The following is a 17043-nucleotide window of genomic DNA, read 5'->3' as shown; positions in this document are numbered from 1 at the left end:
GAGCGAGAGCAATAATGCTAGCCTTAGATCTCCTCTGTAACTCAAAACTGGTAAAAAATTTCAACACATGCTGAGCTCGCGTACAGAAAAGAATGCATACGCGAGTAGCGTCCGCATATGAAAACTGTGTTCAAACCACATATGTGAGGTATCACCGCAATCGTTAGAGCGAGAGCAAAAATTCTAGCCCTAGACCTCCTCTGTAACTCAAAACATGCAACCTGTAGAATTTTTTAAACGTTGACTATGGAGATTTTTAAGGATAAAAGTTGTCGCCATTCCACGAGTGGGCTCAATTTTGAAGCGTGACATGTTGGGTATCAATTTACTCAGCGTAACATTATCTTTCACAATATAATAAAAAAATAATTGGGCTAACTTTACTGTTGTCTTTTTTTTAATTCAAAAAAGTGTTATTTTTCCAAAAAAAGTGCACTTGTAAGACAGCTGCGCAAATACGGTGTGACAGAAAGTATTGCAACGACCACCATTTTATTCTCTAGGGTGTTAAAAAATATATATATATAATGTTTGGGGGTTCTAAGTAATTTTTTTAGCAAAAAAAAAATATTTTAAACTTGTAAACAAGTGTAAAAAAGAGGCTTGATCCTTAAGTGGTTAAGCATCACAAACCCTGGGGACTGCTTTTCTGCCTACAGTGCCTTGAAAAAGTATTCATACCCCTTGACATTTTGCACATTTTGTCATGTTACAACCAAAAATATAAATCTATTTTATTGAAATTTTATGTGATAGACCAACACAAAGTGGCACATAATTGAAGTGGAAGGAAAATAAATGGTTTTCAATATTTTTTACAAATAAATATCTGAAAAGTGTGGCGTGCATTTGTATGCAGCCCCCTTTGCTGCGATACCCCTAACTAAAATCTAGTGGAATCAATTTCCTTCAGAAATCACCTGATTAGTAAATAGAGTCCACCTGTGTGTGGTTTAATTTCAGTATAAATCTCAGAGGTTTGAACCTTAGTGAACAAACAGCATCTTGAAGGCCAATGAACACAACAGACAGGTCAGGGATAAAGTTGTGCAGAAGTTTTAAGCAAAGTTAGGTCATAAAAAAAAATCCCAAGCTTTGAACATCTCACGGAGCACTGTTCAATCCATCATCCAAAAATGGAAAGAGTATGGCACAACTGTAAACCTACCTAGACATGGCCATCCACCTAAACTGACAGGCCAGTCAAGGAGAGCATTCATCACAGAAGCAGCCATGGTAACTCTGGAGGAGCTGCAGAAATCCACATATCAGGTGGGAGAATCTGTCCACAGGACAACTATTAGTCGTGCACTCCACAAATATGGCCTCTATGGAAGAGTGGCAAGAAGAAAGCTGTTATTGAAAGAAAGCCATAAGAAGTCCGGTTTGCAGTTTGCAAGAAGCCATGTTGGGGACACAGCAAACATGTGGAAGAAGGTGCTCTGGTCAGATGAGACCAAAATTGAACTTTTTGTCCTAAAATCAAAACGCTATGTGTGGCAGAAAACTAACACTGCACATTACCCTGAACACACCATCCACACCGTGAAACATGGTGGTGGCAGCATCATGTGGTGGGAATGCTTTTCTTCAGCAGGGACAGGGTACCTGGCCAGAGTGGATGGAGCCAAATACAGGACAATCTTAGAAGAAAACCTTTTAGGGTCTGCAAAAGACTTGAGCGGAGGTTCACCTTCCAGCAGCACAATGACCTTACACATACAGTCAGAGCTACAATGGAATGCTTTAGATCAAAGCATAGTCATGTGTTAGAATTACACAGTCAAAGTCTAGCCCTAAATCCAATTGAGAATCTGTGGCAAGACTTGAAAATTGCTGTTCACAGATGCTCTCTATCCAATCTGACAGAGCTTGAGCTATTTTGCAAAGAAGAATGGGCAAAAATTTCACTCTCTAGATGTGCAAAGCTGGTAGAGACATATCCAAAAAGACTAGTAGCTGTAATTGCAGTGAAAGGGGGTTCTACAAAGTATTGACTCAGGGGGGCTGATTACAAATGCACGCCACACTTTTCACATAATTATTTGTAAAAAAAAATTGAAAGCCATTTATCATTTTCCTTCCATTACACAATTACGTGCCACTTTGTGTTGGTCTACTCTATCACATAAAATTCCAATTAAATACATTTATGTTTTTGTTTGTAACATGACAAAATGTGGAAAATTTCAAGGGGTGTGAATACTTTTTCAAGGCACTGTAAATCCTTGGGCTGTGGAGATATCTTATGCCTGTGGATACATACTGTATGTGAGTATCTTGATGATGCGAGTGGATATTGTTTTTTGTTTTACTCATGAAAATGGTTACATTACTTACACATTCCTGCTCCCTGTTTATGTTCTTATCTTTGTTACTAGCTATATTCTCTGTGATCCTCCATAAAGGCACTGCAGGTTGTGTGGTTCTGTTAAACCTTGATGGACCATACATACATCATATTGTATGGATATCCTAAGGGGCTTTAACAATATTAACATAAAGCATATCAGTGCCCATCAGTGCAGCATACCATTTCCCACCAGTGAAGCGTATCATGTAGCCTCAACATTGCCCATATGTGCAGCCTATCTTTGCCCAAAAGTGCAGCTTCATCAGTCATCTGTGCCCAGCAATGCACCAGGGAAGAATCGTGAGGATTGGGTGGCCAGATGACACAGAGTGGGATATCCCACTGAGACGTGGCCTGTATATGAATAGCCACGCTGTCAAATGAAGTCCCACCTCCTGGAATTTAATAGACAGCATACTGGTCCAATAGCGGTCCAGGGGCGGGACTTTGACATCGACCGGCTATTCATATACAAGCTGTGTCTCAGCGGGAGATCTCCACTCTGTGTCCTCCGGATGCACGATCCTTCTGACTGTTTCCTGGCTGATTGCTTCTGCCAGAAGAGGTGCAGGCTTTTTTACAGGACATTAGAGCGGCCCGTGGGGCAGGAAACCCCACTCTGGGCCACTCTGATGGCCGCACCCTTCTGCCAGAAGCGATCAGCCAGGTCCGCCCCTGCTCCTCACTCGCAGAATACGAGCAGAATTTTTGAGGGCTGAGATATCTATCTATCTAAACTATCTCTATCTTATTCGCGCACACACACACACTTTTTTTGTATAATGAGTTTGTAGGTCACATTGGGAGTGCTACTGTGTAATTCTTTTTATTTTCAATTGTAATATCCACTTATCATCCAAGCACAAATTTATCCACCTTACAAAAGGTGGGTTTTTTTTTAATAAATATTTTTTGTGCAATATACTAATACAATTTTTTTTTTAAAATACAGTATAATTTCTCAGGAAAAGGGGACTTATTATATTGGCAGTTTTGCACACCTAAGTTCTTTTCATCCAACAGATCAGTTCTTGATAGGGCTTCTAGCCCCTTACACCCAAAACTAAAAAGGAAAAGGTTTTAGCTTTAGATACACTTTAAAGCAATACAAAAAAAAAACACTGCCAGTGTGTCCAGGAGCAGTGGTGTTTTGGCAGAAAAAATGCTTGATGCGTGCAAACACGTGTTGATGCATCGCTAGGCTCGTTTAGAGCTTGGGCGTTAATAAGCTCTAATGAGCAGGGCCCTCTGATTCCTCCTGTATTGATCTGTATTGTAACTGTGCTGTCTGCCCCCATGTTGTAAAGCGCTACGAAAAACTGTTGGCGCTATATAAATCCTGTATAATAATAATAACTCATTTCAATGGCCAGAATAAATTATTATTCTGACCAATGAAATAAATTAGCGCCCAAGCGACTGACAAATCTAAACATGTCACACACATTTACAAGCATTAAATCACTTAGACCGCCCGCCGTCATTATAAGGCGGCACTTTGAAGTGGAATATCGTTGTTATGGCAACAGCTAGCTGCCATAACCCCGGTATCCACTTCTTCAGCAGGCGGTCCGCTTTCAGATAAAAGTGGTCTCAGTGGCGAATTCGCCACGAGATCACTTTTTATCAGTGGCGGGAGAGGGGCCCCCCTCTCCCTCCGCCGCCGGCAGCGGCAAACGGATCCTGTCCCCTCTGTGGTATGGAGCTAAGTAAGGGGAAGATGGCCCCCACCCGACTCCAAACAATTGCAGGGCGGAAGCGACGTCAAAACGTCACTTCCGCCCATAGCGCTTAAAAGGGACATTTTTTTTTTTTCAAATGACATTTTGTTTTTATTTATCGCATTTTAGTGTAATATGAGATCTGAGGTGACCAAAGATCTCATATTTAAGAGGTCCTCTCATGCTTTTTTTTTTTTTTTTTAATAAGGGATGTTTACATCCCTTGTTACAGGAATAAAAGTGACACAATTTTTATTTTTTTTAAAAAAAGAACAGTGTAAAAAGAAAAAGTAAATAAGAAAATAAGATTAAAATAAATAAATAAAAAGTCAATGCGCCCCATCCCACCAAGCTCGCATGCAGAAACGAATGCATACTTGAGTAGCATCCGCATAAGAAAACTGTTCAAACCACACGTGAGGTATCACGGCATACGTTAGAGCGAGAGCAACAATTCTAGCCCTCACCTTTGTAACTCAAAACATGCAACCTGTAGAATTTTTTAAACGTCGCTTATGGAGATTTTTAAGGATAAAAGTTTGTCGCCATTCCACGAGCAGGCGCAATTTTGAAGCATGACATGTTGGGTATCAATTTACTCAGCGTAACATCATCTTTCACAATATTTATTTAAAAAAAGGGCTAACTTTACTGTTGCCTTATTTTTTAATTCCAAAAAGTGTATTTTTCCCAAAAAAAGTGAGCTTGTAGGACAGCTGCACAAATACCGTGTGACAGAAAGTATTGCAGCGACTGCCATATTATTCTCTAGGATATTGGAACCCCCAAACATTATATATATATTTTTTCTAAGTAATTTCTAGCAAAAAAAAAAAAAAAAATGATTTTAACTTGTAAACAACAAGTCTGAAAAATAGGCCCGCTCCTTAAGTTGTTAAACATGTTTCATAAGTCTACACAGGCACTGCTGCCAGGAAGAAAGGCATCTAGGAGAGATGGCAAAAGCGCCCTGGGTGCATGAGACCTAAAGGTGATTTTGTAACCAACTGAAAAAGTCAGTGCATGCCAGGGTATAAAGTCATCTTCTAACAAACAGATCCTTCCTAGCAGATGCCATGGGTCTTCTAAGCCTTTTCATAATCTTTTTAAAACTCAGCAAAACACTAGATGTGACTCTGCAATTATTTGTTGTTAAATTTTAACAGTTCAGAAATATTTGACTGATAGGCTGATAGGGGTAGCTGTGTGTACTGATTGCATTAACAAAGGGGATAAAGTATGGGGTATCTCACCGAGCTCTCCCCAGCAGCAGAACACAGCATACTGCAGTCTGGCGAGATGGAACAACAGTAGACCCACTGGATGTGTCCAGATAGCACCTGGATCAATTTACCTAAAAATACAGAATCAGACAATTAGTCCTTACTAAAAACCAGCTTGAACATGTCTTACCTCTACATATAGAAATCCTGTGCCTGCCCAGACACCCAATGAAAGTGACTGAGTTTGTCTTTTCTGCTATTACTAGGCTGCATGAGTCAGTGAATGGTTGCTTCCATTTGGGCCTAGTCATAGAGGTGTGTGTTTTTACAGACCAAAAAAAAATAAAATAAAATAACGCTGCAAATTTTGCAAGTTCTCAGTCTACATACTGGGGTAGAATGTACAGCAGCTTTTGAGACCTGTAAAAGTAGAACTCTAGTCTAAGTATTACTTATGCTGCATGAGTTAGTGAATGGTTGCATCTACATTGACTGTGTTGATGGAGGAATCTAGCGATTTTCTTTCCTGCAACCTGAGGGCTATGGCCAGCTTAAGTGTGACAGTAATTTTCTGAGACTTCTATATAAAATCAATGTAGTGACAAAAACAGCGTGGTTTACAGTATACATTGTGAATGTGCCTAATTAACTTTAGCAGTTGATGACATAGTTGAGTAAATGCCCATTCATTATTAAAATTCAATGCAAACTATCTTGTTACGTGTATCTGTATATGTGCTGTTTTAACTAGTTGCATTTCCAGTTCTACATGACAACTGGGTGTGTACTTTCCTGAAAGCATAGCTACGGATGCTGAACTATTTCAGAAATTCACACACCCCGGACTGCAAACAATGACTGTGTGACTTCAACCTGAACTTGTGAGCACTGCATATAACCAGACAGAATGACAGCAATCTTGTTGCACACTCTTCTATGTGAATGCTTTTACCAGGGAAAATGTTTGATTAAGCAACTATACAAATAAAAATACACTTCAAGTAATTATACTAGCATGAGTATATATAACTGGACATAACTGATACATGAGGTCAGTTATCTGTTACAACATTGACTTTGGTACATCAAACGTTGCCACAGGTACACCCAAACCTGATCTCCAGTTTTTAGTGAAGTTTAAATAGTTCATCTGGACCAAGCGGGTCCAAACAAACTATTTACTTCATTCAGTGATGCAGCAGCTATCAGAGCTGCACAACCTGTATGTAGCCGCAGCTAGATACTGTAGACAGTGCTGTATACCGGCAGTGGGACAAGACACCCCCCCCCCCCCCCTTTGTGCTGCCGATAGAGGCTGACAGATTCTGTGTAAGTCCTGTGTTTTAACAAAAAAAACTGTAGAAGATAGATGGCTGCAGATACAACTTATGTAGGGGGATTTGTTTCATCTCTGCATCACCTGAGGCCAGTCACTTCACTGGGCATAATATATATATATATATATATATATATATATATAATATATATATATATACCGTATATAGTTTACAACCACTTTCATTTTTCTTCAATGGGAACATCTGTGGTAATTACTGATCCACTGGAAAAGAAGAAATCATTTTTTGAAAGAATGAATAAAACATAAGAACCAAGAAACACTAACCCGTTTAAATCCGACATGGGATCTAGCAGATTAACTAGCTTATTTAGAAAACATCTAGGTTTTTCAGGGTATTAAAAAAAAAAAATACTGTCCCAGTGCTTTATCTTTTATTCTCTGTTTATTCTAGCAGATAAAAAGTCCTTGTAAATTTAAAAATCATACCATCTTTTTTTAAGTCCCAGATACGCAAAGTCTTATCTCGGGATGCAGTGACAAGGGTCAGGCTGCCATTTGTAGCAAAGCTCAAGTCTCTTACCACATCTTGGTGTCCAGATAAATTGAAGAGCATACGACCTGTGGAAGTAATAGAGGTAATTAGTTCCTTTCCTTCCGAAAGGAAAGGCAAAGCACAAATCCTGACAAATACTGTTTATGAACAGTGCAACACAATTGTAAATGCTGCTACAATATAGAAAAACAATCACTGATAAGTAACAGAGTATGCAGAAAAAAAAAGCAGTTTAGTTCATGCAATTTACCTGTATGCACTTCCCATATTTTGACGTGACCATCACTAAGTCCTGTTGCTAGAAGCTGCCAAGACCTAAGAGATCCAGATGCTTGTTGCCTGGAACGTGGCCACAACTTCCATCCTGCTGGTGAAGAGGAGGAGCCAAATGCTAAGCTCCAGACAATCTGACCACAGTCCAAAATTTTCTCTTTTAGATTACATTTTCCTGTGACCTCTGCACTCTTGTAGCATTGACTTTTTGTCCTGTAGGATGGTGCTCGTCTGGCAAAATAAAAGTTTTCCCAGTAACTGAAATGAAAATGGCACTGCTCCTATACAAGTATTTCGATCAGAAGGTGAAAACAAGATTTTTGTACTAAACATAAAATCTTTTTCTTACAATCCATTGAAAGACATAAAAATTCTCAGATTATACTGCCTCCTACAGGAGTTTGGGACACTCGCAAACAAAATTAAGCCAGCCCCTGTGTAACCCCACGTTCATTGGTCATGCTTCAGTTTTGTGAGCCAGAAGTACAAAAGCCAACAACACAAAAAGCGGGACCTGTCTAAGGAGTGGGCAACAGCCACTGAAAAATCCAAGAAATGTGGAGATCATGCTACAGAAGAGTATCTGAAGGAATCTGGGCCCAAATCAAGGCTACAAGATCAATCTGGTGCTCCAGACCAGGAAAGATAATAAGGGGAAACAGCTAACTGAAAGAGCTATGGGCCACAATCAATGAAGTGGAGGACCAATTAACCATGCACTAAAACATTGGTGGAAAAACACACCCAAATGAAGAAAAATTAGACCAAAAAAATAACGTGGTCAACAAGAAAGAAAAGAAAGACACACTTTAGAACATTGGATAAATAAAAACAATATACCAAGGAGCGTTTAAACCTTACTGGCCAGTAGTGAATGAAATAGTCCCAATAGTCCTGCTGCTATAGAAATCCACTTGGGGGTAAAAGTCAAAAAGTAACACAGAGAGTATATATGGTGTACTAATAAACCTAGATGATGGTGCTGATGTATTTATAAATTTATTGGCTTTCCTTGAGTGCCAATAATTGACTCATTCCAATGCCATACATAACGCTTAACTGCATGCCCAGGCAATAAACACTCTTATGATGGTATTGAATTAATCTGCCCAGATGCCAATCTCATATAAAATCCAATGGACACTTTATTGGTTCAATAATGGGTTAAAAACAAAGTCCATGGTGAGTAAATGGTATCCACATAAAAGCACCATTCATAAATGCGGCTTACGCTGGTTTCTGCAGTGTGCAGTGGATGAAATGCATATCTAAACCAAGGTGGAACCCTTGTCTGGGGTGCACTTTCACAAACTACCCGACCAGTGGTTATAATGTGGTAAGATCTGTGGTCCCTGGACGGTACGAGTGCAGGAATTTGCAGCATCCATGCTAGCGGGGACGCTAGACGTGCTCTGTCAGACTGAAAGTGCATCACTGCTAACAGGAAGTCCTCAGGCGGTCATATTACCTGAATCCATAGTGCCAGTGAGCATACAGGGTCTCCAAGGTGACATGTTTTGAGGTCTTGCCTCTTTGTCAAAACGACAGAAACAAGCAGCAGAGATAACTGAATCTGGTGCAGGCCATTTTAAAGGGCCATAGCAACATGTCATTAGGAATTTATTGAGTTTCCTCGAAAATCTTTACTAGACCAAGTCCCAGAGAAAAAACAGATCCCTAAGAAAAAAAAAAAAACAAAAAAAAAAAAACATACTACCGTATATACTCGAGTATAAGACGAATTTTTCAAGTGCCCCCCTCGACTTAGACTCGAGTCACCGCCGTTTGTCTGCATGATCAGCGTGTCATGCAGGCAGACGGCGGCCGGCGTGTGATAATTCGTTCGGAGGCTATTCCAGCTTTCAAAAGCCGCGCCTCCTGCTCGTCTGTGATAGGCTGAACAGCTGTCCGTGTACAGCCTATCACGGACATTCTCTCATCCTCGTCCGTGGTATGAGAATGAGAGAATGTCCGTGATAGACAGAACAGCGGTCAGCCTATCACAGACGAGGAGGAGGTGCGGCTTTTGAACAGTGGAATGGCCGCCGAAGTGTATTATCACACGCTGATCGGAGATCGCCACAGGGAGGCTGCTCAGGACACAGGACACATGCACAGGACACATACACATGTACAGGACACAGGGACACATACACATGTACAGGACACATGTACAGGACACAGGGACACATACACATGTACAGGACACATGTACAGGACACAGGGACACATACACATGTACAGGACACAGGGACACATACACATGTACATGTACAGGACACATGTACAGGACACATGTACAGGACACAGGGACACATACACACATGTACAGGCCACATGTACAGGACACAGGGACACATACACATGTACAGGACACATGTACAGGACACATGTACAGGACACGGACACATACACATGTACAGGACACATACACATGTACAGGACACATGCACAGGACACATACACATGTACAGGACACATGCACACGATACAGGTAGGCTGCACAGGACACAGGGAGGCATGCAGCTGCAGATGGGCATTGTTGACCCTCTGCATTTCTCACCCTTGTCTTATACTCGGGTCAATAAGTTTTTCCCAGTTTTTTGTGGTAAATTAGGGGCCTCGATTTATACTCGGATCGACTTATACGGTAAATAAAAAAAGAAAAAGAAAAAAAAATGTGATTACCTTTAGGAACAGTCTAAACCTTATATTCCCAACCCTTGATTTCAGGGAAAGGAAATCTGGACAGATGTAGCATGTCCATAGAAAAGACCAGTTTAGAAAAATTTCGTCAAGGGATAACAATCTTCTATAGTAATAAGGTACCCCAAAGGCCTCCCGACTTTATCCTACCACCCTTAGGGAAAATCTGCAGCAGAGTTAGTATGTCCTGCCTGCTGACCATCCAGAGGAGGACAGGACTTTTCATCGATGAACACTTCCTTATTTGGTGAAAAGCAGAGATACACACGTTCTAAGCCCTCACTCTTTAATGGGGGGGCCATCAGGTGTAAGATCCAGAAGGTAATATCTTGAATATGGGAAAGAGAGTGCGATCAAGAATGACACATTCAACACTGTCCAGCGTAAGGATTAGGTCACCCAGTCTGTTACATGTGGTGTTACCAAATGTTTCTGAAGAAGGGAGGTCTTGCAGTGCTCAGATGATATCCAGTGGAGGTTAGGTCAGAAGACCAACGGGATTCCGCTGAGGACTCTGGAACTCTTTGTTCCAGAGAACCAGGCTCAAGGGGCAGGCAAGATGATATACAGTGTCACACAAAAGTGAGTACACCCCCTCACATTTTTGTAAATATTTTATTATATATCTTTTCATGTGACAACACTGAAGAAATTACACTTTGTTAAAGAAGTTGAGGGTAAAAGGTGATGGACTGGCCAAGCATGCCTCCAGACCTAAACCCTATTGAGCATCTGTGGGGCATCCTCAAAACGGAAGGTGGAGGAGCGCAAGGTCTTTAACATCCATCAGCTCTGTGATGTCATCATGAAGAAGTGAAAGAGGATTCCTTTGGCAACCTGTGAAGCTCTGGTGAACTCCATGCCCAAGAGGGTTAAGGCAGTGCTGGAAAATAGTGGTGGCCACACAAAATATTGACACTTTGGGCCCTATTTGGACATTTTCACTTAGGGGTGTACTCACTTTTGTTGCCAGCGGTTTAGACATTAATGGCTGTGTGTTGAGTTAATTTGAGGGGACAGCAAATTTACACTGTTATACAAGCTATACACTCACTACTTTACATTGTAGCAAAGTGTAATTTCTTCAGTGTTGTCACATGAAAAGATATAATAAAACATTTACAAAAATGTGAGGGGTGTACTCACTTTTTTGAGATACTGTATCTGTTAGGAGAGAGTTGCCTGGATGGTGAGAAGAGACCTGATCGGATACCAGTGAATAGTGTCTGAGACTTCTTAGTCAGAAGAGACAAGCTTGGTGCCTTGCCCAGATTTAAAACTCCCTAGCTTACTAAGAGAGGCCAAAAGGGGCTGAGAGACTACATCAGAAGGCCCTGAAAGCTGAAAGGAGAAAAGTCTGCAACACATAAGAAAAGAGTCAAAGGTGCACAGGGAGCTTTCCAAGCAAAGACATGGGTCAAACAGCTCAGCTCAAAGGCGCCCCAAGATTACTAGTACTAAATAGTTGGCAAATTGTATCTAGACAAAGTTTGCAGAAGATAGGTATTGCACGAACTGTAAGAATCCAGGAAACTGTGCTCTTCAGGAGAGGTCTTCTGAGTGTTCCACAATTGGGATTGATATTGAACGAACTGTAAGAATCCAGGAAACTGCTCTTCAGGAGAGGTCTTCTGAGTGTTCCACAATTGGGATGCCAGGGAAAAGCACTAGGGTGGGCATAAGGGCCAGTGCTATGAACAGGGTCTATAACTGTTAGAGGACACAGAAAAGTCAGGTCCTTGTTGGGGAAGGGAGCCTAAGCGACTGGATCCCTGTTGATTTTGCAAGTCAAAGAGTTCTCAGAAGAGGAATAGGGTTGGGGAGAGGTTAGGAAACAGGACTCAACTGTTGGGAGAAGAGTAAATTTGAGTGGCATACAGTCCTTAGGGATACCATCCCTAAGGATAGGTGCCTATCAAAGTAGGAAGTAGAGGTCCCAGGGTGCAAGGAACTTAAATCGGTTTGGGAAGATGCGCAGTGGGATGCAGCAATACCAGACAGGTGAGGAAGTGCAGCTGAAGAAGGCGCCGGACTTGAGGGACTAGAGTGAAGACTAAAGAGCATCCAAGCTACAAGGCGGTCAACTACCAAGGGGCCCAGCAGGATAAAGAAACAGTCCCTCACTTGCAAAAGTAAATGTGCACTTCATGCAGAAGACTGAGCAGAGGTAATTTCAATGTAAATTCAATGTCAGACAGACCTAAGTAGGAAGTCTGTCAGTGAAATCCTGATGGTGGTGGTGAGAACACCATCAACCCAAATCGATTGTTTGTATGTTCAGGTTGACCACTGGAGCATCTACAGTAGGCAAAGACCACTCAACACAAATTTCCCTAACACTAAATTCTATTTCAAATAGAAAAGGCGCCATCACAATGTCAGGTGGAGGCCCTGTAGAGAAATGGATTAAGTACTGGTAAGACCTTCAAAGCAGTATGAGCACTAAAAGACACTAGGCATAGAACCGCATTCCATTTCTAAATGCATGGTAGTATGTACTGCATCAAACAGGTAAGAAAACAACTCCTTGTAAATCTGAGCCAATAACTGCTCCAGGAGTAGACTGTAAGAACTCTGAATTAGATATGGTAATGGGTGCCTCAGGCACACTAGAGATGAAAGCCCAGAAAAGTTAGGTCCTGCTGGGGATGGCACCAGAGCGCACTTAGAACTGTCTGTGAGCAGGTTGCTTCAATAATCGTGCGCTAAACGACCAAAAGTCAGAAGTGAACATTAGGGACCTTGTGGATACAGAGGAAGTCTTGGCCTCCTCCAACAGAGCTGAAGATGACTTCAGTGAGCATGACCCTATAGTAATAGGGATTCCAAGGTCTGGATCACAGTCACCCGTTCCATGTTGGTATACCAAGAAATTTCCCCTATAAGCAGTGGAGGAGTGTGGACTGAGGTCACCTGTTGCAGTCAGTTGTTGTCTGTGTATCTTCGAAAAGGCATGTTGCACCACATAGTGGAAAACAACTGACCTAAAGTAGGATAACAAAGCCTTGCATACTCGCAAACTTATACAGCTGGTGCCAATGACAGTCACAGATGGCAGGAGATGACCAAGTCACTGTAGATGAGCAGTGGAACAAGACTGAGTGATCCATGCAGTGCTTCAGAGGCAGTCATACAGTGCATCCGGAAGTATTCACAGCGCTTCACTTTGTCCATATTTTGTTATGTTACAGCCTTATTCCAAAATTGATTAAATACATTATTTTCCTCAAAATTCTACAAACAATACCCCATAATGACAACATGAAAGAAGTTTGTTTAAAATCTTTGCAAATTTATTAAACATAAAAAATAAATCCTATGTACATAAATATTCACAGTCTTTGCCATGACACTCAAAATTGAGCTCAGGTGCATCCTGTTTCCACTGATCATCCTTGAGAAGTTTATACAACTTGATTAGAGTCCACCTGTGGTAAATTCAGTTAATTGGGCATGATTTGGAAAGGCACACTCCTGTCTATATAAAGTCCCACAGTTAACAGTGCATGTCAGAGCACAAACCAAGCCACGAAGTCCAAGGAATTGTCTGTAGACCGAGACAGGATTGTATCACGGCACAGATCTGGGGAACGGTACAGAAAAATGTCTGCAGCAATGAAGGTCCCAATGAGCAGAGTGGCCTCCATCATCCGTAAATGGAAGACATTTGGAACCACCAGGACAGGCCAGTTGGGCGGCCCGCCCGACCAAACTAAGCAATCGGGGGAGAAGAGCCTTTTGTCAGGGAGGTGATCAAGAACCTGATGGTCACTCTGACAGAGCTACAGCGTTTCTCTGTGGAGAGGGGAGAACCTTTAAGAAGAACAACCATCTCTGCAGCACTCCACCAATCAGGCCTGTATGGTGGAAGCCACTCCTCGGTAAAAGGCACATGACAGCCCGGCTGGAGTTTGCCAAAAACCTGAAGGATTCTCAGACCATGAGAAACAAAAATTCTCTGGTCTGATAACAACAAAGAGAACAAAGAGAAGACTCTTTGGCCTGAATGGCAAGCGTCATGTCTGGAGGAAACCATCCCCTGGCCAATATCATCCCTACAGTGAAGCATGGTGGTGGCAGCATCATGCCGTGGGGATGTTTTTCAGTGGCAGGAACTGGGAGACTAGTCAGGATTGAGGGAAAGATGAATACAGCAATGTTCAGAAACATCCTTGATGAAAACCTGCTCCAGAGCGCTCTGGACTACAGACTGGGGCAAAGGTTCATCTTCCAATAGGACAACGACCCTAAGCACACAGCCAAGATAACAAAAGAGTGGCTACGGGACAACTCTGTGAATGTCCTTGAGTGGCCCAGCCAAAGCTCAGAACCCGATTTAACATCTCTGGAGAGATCTGAAAATGTCTGTGCACTGACACTCCCCATCCAACCTGATGGAGCTTGAGAGGTCCTTCAAAGAAGTATGGGAGAAACTGACTTGAGGCTGTAGTTGGTGCCAAAGGTGCTTCAACAAAGTAGGCTGTGAATACTTATGAACATGTGATTTTTTTCGTTTTTTTTATTTTTAATAAATTTGCAAAGATTTCAAACTTCTTTCATGTTGTCATTATGGGGTATTGTTTGTAGAATTGAGGAAAATAATGAATTTAATCCATTTTGGAATAAGGCTGTAACATAACAAAAAGTGAGCGCTGTGAATAGTTTCCGGATGCACTGTGGTAGTGAAACGGTGCTTCCTCTAAGCTGAATGGCAGGAGAAAGAGCAGAGCAATGCTAACTTCCTAGGATTTTTGAATTATGATGATTTGAGATGGGGTTATAGGGGGGCTTGCTTAAGTTTTTTTTTTTTTACGGGTGTACCAAACTCCTGTACGCAGCAGTAAAACCTATTTAGGAATTCCTAGGTCCCTTAACGGACAAGAAAAATGTTTTTGAAAAGTCTGTTTGTATATATGCTAGTGTACTTTCATTTTGATACTAGCATTAAAAAAAAAAAAAAGTAAACTCTCTTACATCGGTTCCTCTTCCAGTGGCCAGGGGATGAGTTTAATGATGCCATGTCCTTGAGACCATGCAAACCAGAAGCCATCAGGAGAGAAGGCAACACTCCACGTCTCACAGCTAGACTTCCAATCATACAGCTGCTCTCTACCAGGACGTAGCTCTGCTAGTAGGACAGGGGCATCTGGGAAGACAAAAATTGCTAAATGCGGCATATAAAGAAGCAATTAAATAAGAATTGGGCTACAATCTGATAAATTGAAACCTATAATCCTAACAGGTTTCACAAGTGTCTTGTTACTAAATCTTGTTGACAGCGCCCTTGGTAGTAAAGTGTTGGATTTTTAAGCTACATTCACCCTTACAGATTGGCCCAACAGCGCTTACATGGGAGAACCTCAGCATGGGTCCTTTCGATACCCTGTGGGAGGCAGCCCCAATGCAAGAAAATGGGGGTGCTGACTCCCACAGGTAATTGCTGCCACTTCTGTGTAATCGCTATTCAGCAATCACCTGCGACTGATCGGCCCTGGACGCAGACAGTCTATGCAGGTCACTTGCAGGTGATTGCTGCACAGTGGTCAGCAGGACCCCTACTGCGGGTTCTCCCATGTAAGCGATGTTAGGCCAATTCGCTAGTGTTAATGTGGCCTTAGTGCCGCCCTGCACAGAAAAATTACTTCCTGTAATGACAATCCCTTTCTGTTATGCCAATCACGAAAAGAGAGCCCATGGCGCTTTCTTGGTTATGCTGTATGTGTGTAAAGCTATTACATACTCTGCAGCAATATGTAAATTGTTGACACTTTAGAATCACCTTCAATTACTACAAATGTACCTAAAAACAATATATTTAATGTTTTGTTTTTTTTAATGTAAGTGCTTAAGAGAAGAAAATGAACAATAATTTAACAAACTGAAATTAAGCTTTTTCTTATGTCTCATGAATTCACTGACTTGGAGATGTCCCTATCTGTGGTATAAAAGTATTAAGGTACTCAAGCGCTAAAGTGAATATATAAAACTGTAAAATTGTGTACAAAGTAGTGTAAAATAAATAAATAAACTGATATATAATAAAAGACTTCAAATATCCAGAGACTGCAGCTGCAATCATTCAGTGACACCCCACTTGTATATAATTAAATAGATAAAGTGATGCGCTCGTAATATCTATAGGATATCCTACTAATTCAATGTGCTAACAAGTCACTTTCAACACGTGGATACTTTGTTACAAACTATACAAAAACTTGAACAGTGATTAGCATAATATAAATACAATGTGTTGAAAAGTCTACTGTGAAAGTCTAATTAGAGACCTCCCAGGATATATATCCAAAAGTTAGTTCACCATTGATTTTGTGAAATAATAAACAAACAAAATATGTGAAAAAAAAAAGTTGATGAAAAAATATATGATGAAAAATTATAAAAAATATATTAAATAGATATGTAGTTGGTAACAATTATAAAAGAATTACAATTGTGTGAATTTCCATACACCTAACTTGAAGAGGTGATTCCTTTGCAGGTTAGAAGAAAAGTGATGCTGATACCTCTTATGTGTGTTAAACAAGGCTTACTGAGTCTGGATTCATCAGCAGAGGATAGGCTTACATCCACCGGCTTGAATCATTTAATCTCCGCTTCTCTCGTTCATATGCTTTTTACCATATGAAATACAAAAGTGGGACAAGACCATTGCGCACATAACTTCTACTAGATAGAGTTAGCAAAGAGCCTAATAGAACCACTCACATGATATGGAAGGTATAGATCGCATTAATATGAATAATGATATATATTTCACCATCACCTCTCATGGTGATGTACAAAGTGATATAAACAAGGGTGAGTAAGGAAGCCCATAGAGGAGTCATTGACTGAAAAAAAAAAAAATATGACTCGATTCAACCATCCACACACTTGATGTGCATGGGGGAATCCTC

General features: G+C 41.1%; 1 protein-coding gene across 1 annotated transcript in view; it reads right to left on the bottom strand.

Moving 5' to 3' along the window:
• Positions 1-17043, bottom strand: part of WSB2 (WD repeat and SOCS box containing 2) — a 67777-nt gene that overhangs the window by 26680 nt on the left and 24054 nt on the right. Inside the window, exons 3-6 of the mRNA XM_073625638.1 lie at positions 15104-15275; positions 7401-7654; positions 7084-7215; positions 5328-5428 (exon numbers count right to left, since the gene is read on the bottom strand). Of these exons, the coding sequence (XP_073481739.1) occupies positions 5328-5428; positions 7084-7215; positions 7401-7654; positions 15104-15275 (659 nt within the window). The remainder of the gene's footprint in view (positions 1-5327; positions 5429-7083; positions 7216-7400; positions 7655-15103; positions 15276-17043) is intronic.

Source organism: Aquarana catesbeiana, linkage group LG01 (assembly GCF_042186555.1).
Source record: "Aquarana catesbeiana isolate 2022-GZ linkage group LG01, ASM4218655v1, whole genome shotgun sequence".
NCBI classification, from domain to species: Eukaryota; Metazoa; Chordata; class Amphibia; order Anura; family Ranidae; genus Aquarana; species Aquarana catesbeiana.
Note: the sequence above shows the minus strand (reverse complement) of the source record. Positions and strands in the feature narration are given on the sequence as shown.